This window comes from Pelobates fuscus, chromosome 5 (genome assembly GCF_036172605.1).
Source record: "Pelobates fuscus isolate aPelFus1 chromosome 5, aPelFus1.pri, whole genome shotgun sequence".
Taxonomy (NCBI): Eukaryota; Metazoa; Chordata; class Amphibia; order Anura; family Pelobatidae; genus Pelobates; species Pelobates fuscus.
Genome location: NC_086321.1, coordinates 303,905,201 through 303,922,740, shown reverse-complemented (window position 1 = coordinate 303,922,740; position 17,540 = coordinate 303,905,201). Strand labels below are relative to the sequence as shown.

Here is a 17,540-nt window from a genome sequence, read left to right as displayed (position 1 = left end):
AGGGTATGGGGTCATTTGTGGCTCCTTCCCCTGCTGCTGCTCCACTCCGCCGCACCCCTCCGCCCCCCCTCTGGTTTCCCCTGCTGCTCTCTCCTTCCTCTCGTCTCCCCCGGTTACTGCTGGACTAGGCGTAGTTGAAAGTCGTTCGATGTGGTTATCCTCAGCCAGTGAAACCAGCGTGAGATGTAACGGTCTCTGAGCTTCGGGGTGTTTGCCTTTATATCTTCGTATTTCCTGGTGGTTTCCACCTCTTCCACCCACCGCGATATCGGGGGTACGTTTCCCTGCTTCCAATAGATGGGGATTATAGCTTTGGCTGCGTTTAGCAGTCGCGGTACTACGGACCTGCTGTATGTTTGCATTGCCATGTTGGTATGATGGAGGAGGAAGGCTGCCGGGGTTCTTGGGAGCATCTCGTCTGACACCTCTCGTATGACGTCCCTGACCGTGTCCCAAAATGGTGTTAGCCGTGTGCATGACCACCAGATATGTAAAAATGTGCCTGTTTCCTCCCCGCATCTCCAGCAGGTGTCTGGCATGTCTGGGTTCCTAGCGTGTAGTGTTGTTGGTGTCAAATACCATCTGGTGAGTATCTTGTAGGAGTTTTCTTGTAGGCGTGAGGAGCTAGGCGTTTTTTGTACTAGGGTGAGGCATTTGTCCCAGTCTGCCTCTGACATGGGCTCGTCAAGGTCTTCCTCCCAATTCCTTATACAAGGCGGCGCCAATATGTATCTGCTGGTGATCAGTATGGTATATATCTGTGAGATAGCTCGGGGTGTTTCCTTGTCTTGCATGCAGATTCGTTCGAATTGTGTCGTCTCCCTCGTCAGGGACGGTTTTTGTGGAATCGATCTGGCGTACTGGGAGAGCTGTGCTCTGGCCAGCGTATGGGAGAATGTGTGTAGTCTGTCTGGGAAGAGTTTTGTTAACGGCCGAATGTTGAACGGGTGCACAAGGACGTCCTTCATGCGGGGGATAGCCGTGTGGCCCGTTGGGCCCGGTCTGGGACCAAGGTCTCCCGCTGGGAAGTCCGGGTTGCCCCTCAGTGGCAGCAGCGGACCTGGGTCTGTCGTTAGGTATTGTTTCAGCCCCTGCCTGTGCCAGATCTTCATGGTTGCCGCCACGAAGGGGTTGGTGATGCGTTTACTTCTGTATGCCGCCGCGGGTATCCAGGGTAGCGTCCGAAGGTCGCAATTGATGGTGTCGGATTCCAGTTGGGTCCATGGTTTTGTGCCGCTGGCTATCGTCCAACTGGCCACTCGTGTTAGGTGTGTGGCGTGGTAGTATTTTTCAAAGTCAGGGAGTGCCAGGCCTCCTCGAAGTTTAGGTAGGATTAACTGGTTGTGTGCTATGCGTGGGGACCTGCCTTTCCATATAAACTTGCGGACCTCGGCCTTCAGTGCCTTAAAGAATGTTTGGGGGGCTTGGATCGGTACTGCCTGGAACACGAACAGCAGCTTGGGCAGTAGTGTCATCTTAACCGCATTTATCCTCCCTAGCCAGGAAATGTAGAGGGCATTCCATCCGTGAAGTTCCTCCACCGCTTTTTTTAATATAGGGAGATAATTTTGTGCGTACAGGTCTGCCGGGTTGGTGGTGAGCCAAACCCCTAGATATCGCATGCGGTGGTCGCACCAGCGGTATGGGTGTTGTCTCTGAAGGGTCAGTCTATCCGCGTGTTTGATGGTCAAGTTCAGTATCTCTGATTTTGAGTAATTGATTTTAAGGTTGGAGACCCGCCCGTATTCCTCGAATTCTTTCTGTATTGCTGGTAGGGAGGTTTGCGGGTTCGTGACCACGAATAGCATATCATCTGCATATGCTAGTGTTTTGTGATGTGTGTCCCCTATCTTGATCCCCTGGATGTCCGCATTGTGCCTGATCCTGTTCAGGAATGGCTCCAGCGTCAGCGCGAATAGTAATGGCGAAAGCGGGCAGCCTTGTCTGGTCCCATTGTGGATCTGGAACGGGTCTGTCAGTGCGCCGTTGATCCTGATTCGTGCCGTCGGGCAGGTGTATAGTGCCCTCGTCCAGGTGCTGTATTTTGGTCCTATTCCTATGGCGTGGAGGGTTTCCATCAGCAGATCCCAGTCCACCCGGTCGAACGCCTTCTCCGCGTCCGTGGACAGAAGAAGGGTTCCGTGCTGCTGGGTCCTGACGTGTGCTATGATATTCAGGGCCCGGATCGTGTTGTCCCTCACCTCCCTGCCTGGGATGAATCCAGTTTGGTCCGGGTGGATCGTGGCCGGCAGTAGTGGCGCCAGCCGCGACGCCATGACACTGGCAAGGAGTTTAATATCGGTGTTTAGTACCGATATCGGGCGATAGCTTGGGCACACTGTCGGGTCTTTTCCTTCCTTCGGCAGCAGGGTGATATTCGCCGAGGTGAACTGCGCCGTTGGCGTGGCCCCCTCTTGAATGGAGTTCAGGGCTCGCAGCAGTTTCGGAACGACCTCCTGTGCGAAGACTTTGTAGTATTGGAGAGGGAGTCCGTCCGGCCCCGGCGCTCTGCCCGTCTTCGCCTTCTTCATCGCGTACGCCAGTTCTTCCGATGTGATGGGGGCTTCCAATGCTTCTCGGACGGCCTCTTGTAGTTCCCGCATGTGTGCCGAATTCAGGTATCTGTGTATGGCATCAATTTTGTCCGGTTGTGGGTTTCCCTGTTCGTCTCGCCGGAGGTGATATAGGCCCTGGTAGTAGGTGTGGAATTCTGTCGCTATCTGGTCTGGGAGGTGCTTAAGTCGTTGCTGCGTATCTTTTATCTTGGGGATGTATAATTGAGTTTTTCTTTGTTTCAGAAGGTTTGCCAGCAGTCTCCCGCATTTATCGCCATGTTCATGTATCATGTGTCTGTAGTGTTGGTATGAGCGTTGGATGGCTCGGTTGAGGTGTGTTGTAAGTTGGGTTCGTTTGGCTATTAGGTCTCTGTACGTCTGTGCGTCGAGGGTTCGTTTGTGTCTGGCCTCCAGGACTGCTATATCTTTGCTGAGTTCGAGCGTCTCCCGCATCGCCGCCCTCTTGCGGGCTGCGCATATGGCGATGATCCGGCCTCTGACGACCGTTTTATGCGCTTCCCAGCACGTCAGCGGTGTCACTTCCTCTGTTTCATTGGTTTGAAAGTATTCTCTTATGGTGTTACTGATCTTGTCTGCTTCCACCCCATCCGAAAGGATCGATTCATTTAGTCTCCATGACATTTGCCGGGGTCTGTATAATGGCGATTTGAGCCGCATTCGTATTGGGCTGTGATCTGACCAGGTCATTGGTAGGATCTCTGCGTCTCGGAGCAGGTTCAGGTTGTGATGTGTCGTCAGGAAGTAGTCCAATCTCGTGTATGTCGAGTGTGTCTGTGAATAGAAGGTGTAGTCCTTGGTTGTTGGGTGCAGTGCTCGCCAGCAGTCTGCTAATTGGTGGGCATGTAGAAGGCGAAGTGTGTTGGCGTGTTTGTCGTGTGGTGTTGTTCCGCGTGGTGACGTGGAGTCCTGATCTGGGTGCAGTGCCAAGTTCAAGTCTCCCCCGATGATCAAGGTGCCCTCCGTGAATTTCATCAAGGTGCTTAGGGCGTTCCGGAGGAAGTAGTGCTGTTTCGTGTTTGGAGCATACAGGTTGGCGAATGTGTAGGTCTGATCTACTATTGTGCCTTTAGTGAAAAGGTATCTGCCTTGTTTGCACCTGAGGGTGGCTATCTCCTTGTATGGGGTCCCGTTTGAAAAGAGTATGCAGACTCCTAGTGTTCTTTTATCCGGGTTGTTACTAAAGTACCCTGTTCGAAAGTTGCGGTCTTTCAAGGCTGGCGCCCTGCCTTCTTGGAAGTGCGTTTCTTGGATAAATGCCACCGACGCCCTGTAGTGTTTCAGGTCTCTCAGGAGCCTTGTGCGCTTCTCTCTGACGTTGAGGCCGTTTACATTGTAGGAGAGTATGCTCAGGTCTTCCCGGGTGTACCCGTCGGGGCTGGCGGTCGGCATCGTCAGGGCAGCCGCAGGGGGTGGATAGGAGGGTAAAGGCAGGAGGGGGCGGAGGGTGAGGTTGTGGTTAGTGTGTTTGTATAGTGTGGTGCGGTTCTGTGTTTAGTCTCTCCTTGTGCTAGTGCTGTGTGGGTCTACGTAATCCGTAGAAGTACTGTGAATTTTAGGTTAATGGACAATCGTCCCGGTGGATTGACCGTGTAGCTCCACCAGTTGGTGGGCTTGGGTCGTTTCCGGGAGTTGTATGGCCCCCTAGTATCGGGGGTTTCTGTGTCCTACACCTGTGGGGGTGTCGGGTAGTTCGTCCGTGGTGGGTTATCCCTCCGCTTGTCGTAAATAGTAGTTAGTTCTGGTAATAGTCTGTGATCCTTCGTCTCCTAAGTGGCTGTGTATTGGTAGCGTCTGCTCGGTTTCTCTGTGTGTGTTGGGTTTTATACTGTGTGTGCGCGGTGCGCTGTGCCGTGTGCGTGTTGTTACTGCCGCGCTCTTACAGCTTTTCTGATTCTGAATTGTATTGCCTTGGGTACGGTGTGCCGTGTGGGGTTGGGTCTTGCGTGCTGTTGAGTTTAGGATCAGTCTGGGCTGGGCTGATCATTGTTGTGGGGTGGGGGTGAGTCGCTATTCTGTAGTCTGCTGGTGGTGCATGTCTATTCGGAGTTAGGGGATTGGACACCATGTGACATGGGGGGGTTATATTGTTTCCTGGCCTGCGTCTTAACGTCAATTTCTGCTCAGCGTGTGGGTGGTCCGGCATCTATGTGTTGCTTCTCACGGTATGGACTATCCCCCTGTTGTGGCTATGGTTCGTCTGGGTCTCTGAGTTTTACGCTTTGTCATGTTCGCCTCCCTAAGCTTGTGTTGCGTCCCGTTTTGTCGTGTGCGTACGCCGTCTGGTGCTCTGGGTACCACAAATTTTGTCATGAGCATAACGTTTCGTGCAGTACATCTTAATGCAATGTCACACAATTTATATACATAACATATATACCATTCTCAGTTTCCCTCTTTCTGCTTGTAAGTGTCGTGGGACCTGGGCTGTAAGGATCGGGTGTCTGCCTAGATTCTTGCTTGCCTCTACCCATTCGCGTGGTCTGTATCCCCGTGTTCAGTGGCTGAGCGCATGTGGGTCAACTTTTTGTACTTCCCCCCCCCTCCCCCTCCCTTTCCCCCCCCCCTCCCCCCTCCCCTCCCCCCCTCGTGTGTTTGGGAAAGTTTTGAAGCTTTTATCTTGTCGTTTCCCCCCCTCTCCTTCACCTTTCTTCCCCCTCCCCTCCTTCCCCCTATCACCCCCAGTTGTTAACCTACATGTCTGTATTATTGTTTCTTCCCCCTGCGCCAACCCTCCCCCCTCCCCTCTGCCTTCCTGCGACCCCCCCTTCTGCCACTCTTTCTGTCTCGAGTGCATCCCGTCTTCCTGCTCTTGCCGTGCTTCCTTCATTCCCTTCCCTGAACCCTTCCTATGCTCGACTCAGCTTTTGTGCCCCATGGGTCCCGCTCCCCCTCCATCTCAGGTGCCGTCCCTCAGGTTCCAACCCCTCTCCCTCCCCCTGTGGGTTGTTAGTTGGTGTTGCAACATGAGGTGGGACCCAAGCGTCTGTCTGAGTTGCACCTCAGGTAATAGTTCTGCTGGGATGTTTGCGTATCTGTTTGTGCTGCTGCTCGCCATCTTCGTTGCCCACTGTGGCTGGGCTGCCCGTCCCCCTCCCCAAAGTGTCCCGTCTGCCCCCCCTGCGCCTTATCTGGCGGTATAGGTGTTGCCATTCGTTCGTCTTTATGCAGGAACCCCCACGGTGTGGAGCTGATGTGGCTGGTGTCCCCTGCGTCCCTTAGCTCCCCCGTCCCCCTCCCCACGGCTTGCTGACAAGTGTAGTATGAATTGGTCTGTACCCACTGCTTGTACTCACGGTTTCGTTGAGCTGTGTAGTGATTCCCATGTCCCCACACCCGTTCCCCGGCTGCGCTGCTTGGTGTTTGGTTACCGCTCCCTCCTCACTGGGCCCTGGTTCCCGTCTCGTTGTTGCTGTTGCTGGGGCCTTTGTTGGCCTGCGTTAGGTCTGCGTGGTGGTTGTGGTCCCGGTGGTTGCTGAAGAAACGATCTCGCCAGCCAGTCAGGTACCTGTTGTGGCGGGAGGCCTAGGCTACGTAGGAATCCTGGGACATCACCTGGCTTTCTTATGAACAGTTGGTCCTGACCGTGTCTTGCAGAAAGTGAGAACGGGTAGCCCCAGCGATATTGGATTCCCGCCTGTTGGAGGGCTGATGTCACTGGGCGTAAGGCTCTCCTGGCTTGTAGAGTGTACCTGGATAAGTCTTGGTATATGGAGATAGTTTGGCCTGCCATGCGGACATTTCCCATGCGGCGGGCTGTGCGTAGTATTTCTTCTTTGAGATGATAGTTGTCGAGGCAGCATATTATGTCCCTGGGTTGTTCTTCTGGTGCTGGCATGGGTCTCAGAGCTCTGTGCGCTCGGACCAGACCTATTCGTGGCGTGTGTTGGCCGCCCAGGACTTGGGCGAAAATTTGCCTCAGTAGTTCCGGTACGTTCTCCGAGGGGCCTCCCTCCCGTACCCCACGGACTCGCAGGTTCAGTCTGCGGCCACGGTTATCCAGGTCGTCGACCCATGTTGTAAGGTATGCTATATCAGCCTCCTGGTTCATCACTGCCGTGTTTGTCTGCTCGACGTCTGTTCTCAGCGCCTTGGTCTCGGTTTCTGTTACCGCCATGCGTGCCTCCATGTTCACTAGGTCAGCACGCAGTTGGGCTACCTCCTCGCGGACCACACGGCCCAGGCGGTCTGATAGGGCTTCAAAGTCAGATTTATGGAGCAGATTGGGGAGAATGTCTCTCCACTCACCCCCTTGCTGCTGCTGCTGGGGCTCTGACAGTGTTGGGGAGAATCTGGCTGGTGTGGATGGGAGTGATTCGTCTGCCTGACTTGCGGCCTCCATCTCCCGTTGCGGTGACTGTGCGCGGGTTGCTGCCTGGAGGTAGGACCGGATTGTGTGGTCTCCCCCGGGTCCCGAGGGTCTTGGGGTGCCGCCGGGGTCTGTCTGCCGTTTTGTGCGGCCCATCTGTGGTGTGAGAGTGTGCCGGTTTCGCTTGTTGAGCGGTTTTATTGCGGGCGCCACGAGGAGCTCTGGAACTAAGCCGCCATCTTCGTCGGCTGCCGGACACGCCCCCCATATGGCCTTAATTTGAACTTTTCAAATGCAGAAGAACTCTCTCTGATATAAACAACTTATTTTCTTTCTTTTCTTTTTTCTTTTTTTCTTTGGCAATGAGAATATGGTTTCCTGCATCAGTTTGAATTCCCAGTAAAACAAAGTATGATATGGAGTGCTGGGGATTTTTTTGATGAGGGTTTTGTTTTGTTTTTTATTTTTTAACTTTGTAATGGTTTTTCCTTATAATAATGTTTTTGACAGATTCCTCTTTGTGTCTATCAAGCAGATTAAGTGGTGCTTTCCAATAATAAAGGGGCACAAATAAATTAGCCATGTTAAAGGTGCTTTATTCATATATCTTATATGAAACTTTATTAAAATACAATACTGCTGTCTGTAAGCTGGACATGTTCGCTACAGACATGATGCTACTCCGTGAGAAAATCATGACATCAAGTTAAGCATACATAAATGATCAAATGTAATGGCCAAACATTCGAACTGCAGAGTCCGATAAAAGCTGAAATAGACAAATTTGGAGAGGCTATATGTGCACATGGTACCTGGTTAAAAGCAAAAATAAATCTTGGTAAGTATTGCAACAGTCCCATGCTATTTTGAATTTACTTACCTTTTAATGATATAAACTGCAAATAGCAAGGTCCTGCAATATGCCTTCTCTAAATGTTGCAGTTTCTGATATTGTGCACATGACAATATGATGAGACTGCTAATTATATACTTGGATATGCATAGGTATGTAGGCACATTTTCAAAGACAAATCTCTCCTTAAAGGAACACTATAGTGTTAGGAATACAAAGCTGTATCCCTAACATTATAGTGTGCCAATGTTCCCCCGTGGCAATTAAAGGTTTAAAAAGCCTTTTGAACACTTGCCTTATTCCAGCGCTTTGATTCCTTGGTGCTGGGTCTGTCTTCCCCTCCTCAGACATCATTGCAGCGAGTGTTGCGCACTCGTTAGGTCTTCTTCATAGAAAAGCATTGAACCAATGCTTTCCTATGGGGATTTAAAAGATACTGGACATCCTCGTGCAAACTGTGAGGACATCCACCGTAGTTTCCCTTGGTTAAACTTCATCAAATAGCAGGAAATTTTAATAAAGCATTTTTAAATCTGATATTTCATCTATCTCATCTATGCTCCTTGATTACTATTCTTATAACCGGAAAAAAAGCAGGTAATGACTATTAAAGGGCGCCAACAAAAAGTGTTTTAATCAAGTACTGTTTTTTGTTGCATTACCTTGCTGGCACGGTCCATCAATCTATGCACACATTCTGGTTCTGGACTGCTCATAATGCTGAAAGGGGAACTACATAACCAACCTCAATATTCTTACTGAAGTACTGCATATACACAAATTATTGAACCCTTTAAGGGTCCCAGCAAATTTGAATTAAACAAAATAAGTTCTCTATATTTTATTTATTTTTTATCTCTAATGATATACAATTTGTATTGGCCCTTTCCCCATGAATGTTATTTTAGAGAAAAGTTGAATAAGTGTATTCTCTATTGCAGTTTGCTTTGTGAACAGCACAGGGACCTCAAACTTGTTTGCACTTTATTTAGTAAACTAGTTTCTGTATCTTGGACATTGTTTGCCCAGCATTCAGGAGAGCCACATTAAATTTGCATAATACTGTAGCTTCTCTCTCTCTAAACTTGTTACCCCCTCACCAAATTAATTGAATTTCCTTCTTTTTAGACATTGTTCTCTTCCATCCCATTTTCTATTGATATGTCTTTTTTTTTTTTTTTTTTTTTTTTAATTACGGCTATTTATTCTTCTTTTTTTGTTACATGTTCCTTTTCCATGACATCTCCCCATTTACTCATCATTATATCTCCCATTTACCCTTGTTTGTTTTGCAGGATGATGTGGGCAGCAGGAGCCGTAGCTGCAATGTCAAGCATTACCTTCCCAGCAATCAGTGCCATAGTGTCTCGCAATGCTGACCCCGACCAGCAGGGTTAGTCACTTTTATGTTAAGTGTGGCTGATGCGTGTTGGGGAGTATCTATAAACCAAAATGAAAAGACAGAAATTAATGTGACTAGGCTGAATTAAAATTAATGAACAAATACATTGGTGTAAGCACCATATATCTTTACAGGGGTTTATTTAGAATCCAACGGTAAGCTTTTCTTAAAGTAGGGTGTAACGGATCCCCTATACTCCGGCTGAGTACATCCGTTTTAAGTCTCCCAAGTGAAGCGGTGATCAGAGCCCTTGGTTACCCAAACGTCAGCCAAGACTTGATGAAGGGTACAACAGGAATATATTTATTCAGGGCCACACACGGCCTTCTAATGCAAAAGTCCCCTGCAAAGGGTTTCCAACACAAACATACAGGGTCTTGTCTTCCAAGATCATCTGTGCCTGAGGGATAATTGTGTGAGGAAGCCTCTTTAATTTGATTATCCCTCAGGTCCAGAATAATCTACAATAGTTCCCAACACCCCACAAACACATTTCAATATTTCAAAAGGGGTTAATTGACTACATGAAAGGTCAGAGCTTACAACCCAGTTCCCCTTTGAAGCTGGAGCCCCAACAGAGCCACTGGGCCAGGTGTAAGAAGTCACACACAAGTGGCCTGGAAGTCTGGCTGCAGCACAAATCAATTCTCATTTGTCACCTGTCCTAATTGCCTCCTAGATAAGGAAGTCCTTTGACATGTTAATGATCATTAGCCTTCCAGAATTACATTGTATATTAGCATTCCATATCACCGTATGCTCTGCATTATATAGTATCACACTGTACTGTATTATAGCATTCACTATCACTTTATATCACACTGTATGATATTCTGTATCTCGCTGTATTATAACTGTATTACTGTATTACTCTTTATTACACTTATATAGCATACTGCATCACACTGTATTGCAGCACTCTGTATTATAGCGGAGTTCCAGTATCATATCCCAAAGACATCTGCCTAACCTAATTATCCCCCAGGCACTAGAGTTACAGGTCATAAGGCATTAACTATTAAATATACATCCCACACATATAGGAACCCTACAAATAAACCAGGGAAATGTCTTGTGAATAGAAGGCAAAGTATTCATTTTGGTACAAAGTATATGGCCCATAGTCGGTGGGCAGGAGGCTAGCTTCCACACTCCTCCAGGAGTTTAAAACGTCCAGGATAAGGAGCGTTCGTCACATAGGGTTTTCTGTGTTTTTGGTTTGATTGTTTGTTTTTATAGGTTTTTTTTGTTTTGTTTTTTTTGGCAGATAGAAACAGGGATCCACAGTTATCTTCCGCAAGACGAGCAGTCTATTTTGGAGGGATTGTTAAAGTTAAGCCAGTCTTAACCGTCGTCCTCCATGCGGTTTAAAACACTCTCATACTTGTAAATTCACAGTTTTCTGCTGTGTTCAGCAGAGCACAGAAGCTCCATGAGCACTTCGGTTAAGTTATCCCTGCTAGCTGATGGCTAGCCCTGCTGTTTCGAGACTTCTAACTACTTCTGCTTTCTATAAACCTTTGCCAGATCGTTGCAAAAATAAATTGTGTAACCAATGCTCTAAGGACGCTGTGGATGGGGCTAAACGAGTGGCAATGTCTACATCCTTCATCCTACAGCAGACCTTCCTGGACATGCGTTCAGCAGGTCTTCAGTCTGTGCAAGCCTCTCAACCACCCAGCTCCATGATTGTTCAAAAGACCAAGAAAAAGAAAAGCGTGGAAAAGGATAGTTTTAATTCAGAGTCTGACAAATCAACCCCTGAGTCACCATATTTTTTAGATAAATTCTCAATGTTTTCAGATGAACACATACAGAAACCTATAAAGGTCACATTTGTAAATTAACTAGATGAAACACATAAAAACACAAAAATGTAAGTATTTCCATTTCATCTTAACTTCATGATTAGAGAATGGCAAGCTCTGCTAATCATTTATCACCAAGCACTTCAAGACCATCTTTGCTCTTAAGGAAGAGGATAAGCACGTTATCTGTGTGACTTAACCTTTGAGCAGGGAAGATTATTTGGAATACAGCTAGATGATCTACTCAATAAGATGGCTAAGTGGGGGAAAAAAATCTATCACTTCTCCTTTTACTAATCCTGAGGGAGAGAGTAGCTACCTATTTCAGGACAACACCAAGGAACTTGCTCAAGAATATTCCAGCTTCAAAAGACACAGGTCCTACAGATCTATTCTGGATTTAAAGGATCACTATAGGGTCAGAAAACATGTATTCCTGACCCTATAGTGTTAAAACCATGATGTATCCCCCCTGGGCCCCTCATGCCTCCATAAATATTGCAAACTCTTTCTGTATTTAAGCCTGACACTGTAGATCTGCATGCTGTTTGCCTAAAAATAAACAAGCAATCTGCTGACATCAGAAGTGGTAGCCTGATCCAATCACAATGCTTCCCCATAGGACTGGCTGAGACTTACAAGGAGGCAGATTAGGAGCAGAGCCGGCATGATTCAAAAACAGCCCTGGCCAATCGGCATCTCCTCATAGAGATTAATTGAATCAATGAATGTTCAGTGTCTGCATGCAGAGGGAGGAGATACTGAATGTTTGGGTGCTTTTTAGGCAGCCATGACCCAGGAAGGATCTCTAAAAAAACATATGAGGAGTAGCCAGTGATGTTATCACTAGGCTGTAATGTAAACACTGCATTTTCTCTGAAAAGACGGTGTTTACAGCAAAAAGCCTGAAGGTAATGATTCTACTCACCAGAACAAATTCAATAAGCTTTAGTTGTTCTGGTGACTATAGTGTCCCTGTAATTAAAGAAAGTGAACTGACATTTGGTGGAGAAACATTTTTAATGGGGGAGGGGGGATCTTTCAACAACTCTGACACTACAGCAGGGGTATTGGATGGTCTCTTTAGATGACGCCTATCTAAATAATCTCTTCCACCACCACCAACCTCATTGAAGCTGGACGTTTATTCAGTTCTGCTTTCTTTCAGTTCAAACGTAAATGGACACTATGGTCACCAAAACAATTTTAGCTTAATAAAGCAGTCTTAGTGTATAGACCATAACCCTGATGTCTCACTGCTCAATTCTCTGACATTTAGGAGTTAAATCACTTTGTTTATACAGCCCTTGTCACACCTCCCTGCGGTTTCATACATACAAAACCATGTACGGATTATCAACTTGCAAAACACTCATCTAATCCCAGACACAAAGCTAGAATTCCTAGGTTGTTATAAACTCTATTCCCATTAAAACCCTGCTTCCAGAAGATAAACAGACAAACAAATTAAATTAGCATTAAGTTCTGTAACAATAGGTCATGCACCATAAAAGAAGCTATGAGAACCTTGGGTCTCCTGACATACTCAGTCCCTGCTCAGTCCCTGCAGTCAAGTGGGTGATATTCAGGCTGAGAAAATGTGCAGTCCAACATTCTGGCATAGGGGAACTACAGAGCGGCTTCTCTAGACCATCTTATGCCACTATGGGACTCGATCATAAGCTTTCACTGGAGGATAACTAATCCGTATCCTAATCACTGTCTGTCTTTCAAACTCAAAGATTGGAGAATTATTACAAGAGATGCCTCTGTAGGATAGGAAGCACATATGGGACATGGCATTGCATTACGTTAGATTTTTGGCTAAAAAAAAAAAAAAACACGTTTTGTGTTATTCACAGACGCTTCAAAGGATTCTATAGTGCTGGGAAAACAGTTGTTTTCCTGGCACTATATAGTTAAATTCTGGTTGTCTAAATTGAAGCAGTCCCTTAAAAGAACCACTTACCACTTTTGTCTAGCTTTAAAATTTACCATTAATGGCAACTCTCTGTACTCTATTTTTTAAACATTCTTTAGTGCCATTAGAAACATTGAAAACCTTTAAATTAACAGCTTGGTATCTAAACACCAAATTCTAGAATCCAAAAGAATGTATACAGATGTTATGGATATTCTTTACAGAGAAGATTGAGCCTTTTAACAGACTCCATTTCGAACATAATTTATTTTTTTTCTGCTTTAGTTTTTTTTTTTAATCAGAGAACTAGCATCTATCTCATCCTTTTGATCTCAAGATTAATCAAGGCCATTTCAAATCTGGCTCAGATGGTTTGAGGAATTCTTCCTCCCTGGAACTTGTATTTAGTATTACCAGTACTCTTATGAACCTCCATTTGACCCTTTGTCATCTATCAATATACATGGAAAATCATTTTATTATTGTTTTATTTTGTAGTAATTACATCTGCCAAAAGACTTGGGAGAATTACAAACTCTCACACATGCTGAACCCTACCTAGTCTGTCATTTTGACTAAGAGGTTCTAAGTCTTGATCCATTGCAAACCGTATTTGGTTCAAATTATTTTACATACATTTTTGTCAAAACGAGAAGAACGATAAAGTATTCAAAATCTATTTGCTGGTAGCTAAATTGGCGATTTCTCTGGCATATTCTTTCCAGAATAAGTAGTCTTTTTTCTTGCTTTGTGCTCATTCCATTAGGTCAATGTCAATGCATTGGTGTCACCAGAGCAGATTTGCAAGGCAGCTACTTGGTCCTCCATCCATATATTCACAAAGCACTATAAATTGGATGTATTTTCCTATGAAGATTCAACATTTGGATGAAAGATGCTCCAGGTGGTGGCTAAATGATTCTCACCTTAAAAAATACATAATTTTTTTTTTTCTTCCACTAGCATTAGAGGTTGTCCCTCTAATGAATATTTATATAGTGCTGTTTGTGACTTGTGTAGTCATTGGGGAATTGAAGATTGATGAGTGCAATGAGAAGTAGTATTAGGAGGGGCTTAACGTTTCTAAATTCTATCCAAAATAGACTACTTGTCCTGGTAAAGATTCCTAATGTGACTACTGCTTCAAATCCTAGGGAAAAAAAATAATTTACAGTAAAGTTATTTATTGATGGAGATGATTATGTTGGTATTTTCATAAAATATGGTGGTTTTAGATGTATGCTTAGAGTATTTAGTAAAAGTAGTAGTTGGCTAGATACGTTTTATGGACTAAATTAAACAGAGCATAAATGCATGCATAATAAAATGTAACCAGCATAACATCATAATTTCTTATCACATTGTGTTTTGTCCTCTCCCAATCCACAGGTGTAGTACAAGGGATGGTGACCGGAATCCGTGGCTTGTGCAACGGGCTGGGGCCTGCTCTCTATGGCTTTGTGTTTTACTTGTTTCATGTGGAGCTGAATGAAATGGCGGATGTGGAACCTGCAGACAAAACTCATAAAGCCAACATGGCTAATCCTTCAGATGAGGCAAGTAAAGCTAAACTAAAAACATACAAGTAGGAGGCAAGCAAGGATAGTGATAAAATGGTCTACATTTATTTACGAGATTGATCTTTATTTGGCTTGTTAGTTAATTCCGTAACATACTTTTATATGTGAAGTAATAGCATGCTGGTGGGGTAATATATTTTAGGACACACAAGTTCCATGCTCAATATGAAATAATTTCCCATAATAAGTTTCTCATTTTCTTATTACAGAGAAGCATCATCCCAGGCCCGCCCTTCTTGTTCGGTGCTTGTTCCGTGCTGCTTTCTCTGCTTGTAGCACTCTTCATTCCGGAGCATACAGGTCTTTCACTGCGCTCTGGAGCTCACAAGAAGCACAGCAATGGTGCACAGAGCCATGCCCTTTTACCCCCTGCACACCTCCCTGAGGGTAAAGAGCCACTGTTGGATGACAGCAGTGTATAACCCAAGGACTCTGTGATGGGAACCAGACAATGCGAGTAGGCCAAAGCTATAGATTGTGCTATTAATAACAGTGGGGTGGAGAGGGGGAAAGGAAACAAGGACCAAACGAAAGATAAGCATTTTGTGTCACTTGCCATTACTGATTGGTGAAGTACAAGGTGAGGGGGTTTTATACTGTAGTTTAAAAATATAAGTGTGGAAAGTGCCATTGACATGGAAAGTAGAATCACAGAAGGTTAGTTACTTGCCATTATAGGCAAACCATGAGTGTATAGTTCAACTCCTGACCCTGGAGAAGACTGGGGTGTAAGGAGACAAACTGTTGTAATGGGACACAAGCAGGGATCACACTTGCCAAAGGTATGGATTGTAATTAGAAATTGGCCCTGAACTTCCCTATTCATGCTGTGGGAGTAGAATTATATTAATAATTATTTCATATCACAGGGAAACAAGCAATGTTTTTTTGTTTTTTTAAATTTTTATAGACATAATGTATACCTTTCACCTATGTTTACCGAGTACCTGACACTTTTTGGCCACCATTTTTGTTTTCCCTTCTCTCTTCCACTTCTCCCACTACACTAGAGCGTGGGCCCTCTGAGGGCTGAGTTGGATGAAGAGCTGTCTCATTGGTCTGACTGACCAGCTTCTCTGTACAGAATGAAAAAAAAAAAAAAGTTTTTCCCAAAACCTCTGTTTCACTGATTAATTACAAATTGATGAAAAACAGAACATGCAGGGGGAGGGGGATATTGTTTATCTTTCACAAAGGGCAGGAGAGGACCAGCTGTTGCAGAAACTGTGCTAGTTTCTGTGCTAGCAAAACAGAAGGGACATGGGTGTCCATTTTGGGAGCCTGCTTCCAGCAACATTGACACATTCATGGTAAACCTGGTATAAATGCTTATAGTAAAACAAGGCTTCCAAAGTTTTCCCACTATTTGGCCTAGATCCTGTTTTCTTCTTATGCACTTTCTTTACTAAAGTTCCAAATGTAGTGAATACAAATTTGCATAATAAAATACTTTCTAAAATAGCAAAGTTGTCCCTATAGTGCAATTAGAGGATTTTTCCAAGCCTAAATTTTGCCTTTCAGACTTTAATTGGCTATAATTCAAATCTTGGTTATTAAAGCCCAATACGTAGCAGAATCCTCACTATATGAAAAGCAGTAAAACTTAGTACTTCTGTAGAGGATGAGACAGCATGATTAGTATGGCGGATATTGAAGAATGCAGCATAATGGCATATTACTTCATATTAATTTATAAAAATATATAATAATTATGAGGGTAGCAAATAAAATAAAAAGGTGGTTTAAACACACAAAGTTAACACTATGGTATCAATACACGGTGTTATCCAAAAGCAATCAAAAGGTTTTGATAACAATTGCTGCAGATTTGTTGACTGTGTATTTTAATTTCAATGCATAGAAGTAAAATGCAAATACAATACAGTAGAAGTGCTTAAATTAAAAATGTGACATAGTTGGTATAACAAAGAATTCTGCAGATGGACTGCTGCTGAACTGCAAGGATAAATCAAAAGTATACTAAGGTACAGCCATTAAATTTATCTAAATAGCATTACATGTCCATTAAGGACATGTTAGAGTCTCCAATAAAATCCAGAGTGCTTGAATGGTTAATTATCCAGTATTTCTAAGTATGTGCTTTATAGAGGTTGGTTTTCCCATTCCACCAGCACCCGATGGCAATCTATTCGATACAGATCTGTGGAGACTATTTGACAGCACTGTTTGCAGAACCAGCTAGGGATTAATGTGTGCTTTGGCATTTTATGTACTAAGTTTTTGTTTGTTTTGTTTTTTAAAACAACAAATAAGTTAATACGGAACTGAAAGAGATTCTCCGGTTTCCATCAGTGGTAAGCATTGTAAATCGCAGGTGTCAGCAAGCTCAAGAGATCACGTGAGCCTCGCAGGTTGCTGACCGAGGTTTGTCCCAAATAAGTGTTAAAAAAAAAAAAAATGACAAAAGGCAGGGGGAAATGGAGTAACTTCTACTTATACGAAGATCTGTTTGAGATTATGGATTTGCAGGTCTCCATAACATATGAACTTTGAAACTGCACGTTTCCATGTGATAAGAACATAAGAGACACGCAAGGTCTTTAACTGATTTCGGTCTTGTGCTAGAAACATATAACCAAAAAGTAAATGAAACACTGAGCATGCCCCCACCCGTCAAGATCAGTTGAAAACTATGTATAAGCCAGTAACATTTTTGTAAATCCTGTAGACCAGGGTTTTTGTCTTGGGAATTCCTATTCCAACATTCAGTCGTGCTATATATATTAGTCAAGAAAAAATTTTAATCCAACCCGTCAAGGAAAAATAAGGCAGATTCCCTTTGGAAAGGTCCAATTTATTAGCCACATACACAAACCTTGACACACAGATGCACACTTAGACACACATACTCTTTGACAGACACATATACACTCTCACTGACAAGCACACATACATTCTCACTGACAAACACACATATACTCTTTCACAGACACACATACAATTTTTTTTTTTTTTTTTTAATTCCACCCAGCCTCTGTACCTTTGGGAGTCCCATGTCCTATTGGTCCAGTGGGGCTGCTGAACGGCTGGCGTTCGGGTGGCGAGGGAGCAGTGATCTCCCTTGTGCGCCTCT

General features: G+C 44.8%; 1 protein-coding gene across 1 annotated transcript in view; it reads left to right on the top strand.

The window, feature by feature from the left end:
* The window catches only part of LOC134611540 (hippocampus abundant transcript 1 protein-like), a 92,560-nt gene extending 76,648 nt beyond the window's left edge, over positions 1–15,912 (top strand). Inside the window, exons 10-12 of the mRNA XM_063455502.1 lie at positions 9,031–9,128; positions 14,256–14,422; positions 14,656–15,912. Coding sequence (XP_063311572.1) covers positions 9,031–9,128; positions 14,256–14,422; positions 14,656–14,868 — 478 coding nt within the window. The 3' untranslated portion in view covers positions 14,869–15,912. The remainder of the gene's footprint in view (positions 1–9,030; positions 9,129–14,255; positions 14,423–14,655) is intronic.
* The last annotated feature ends 1,628 nt before the right edge of the window (positions 15,913–17,540 follow it).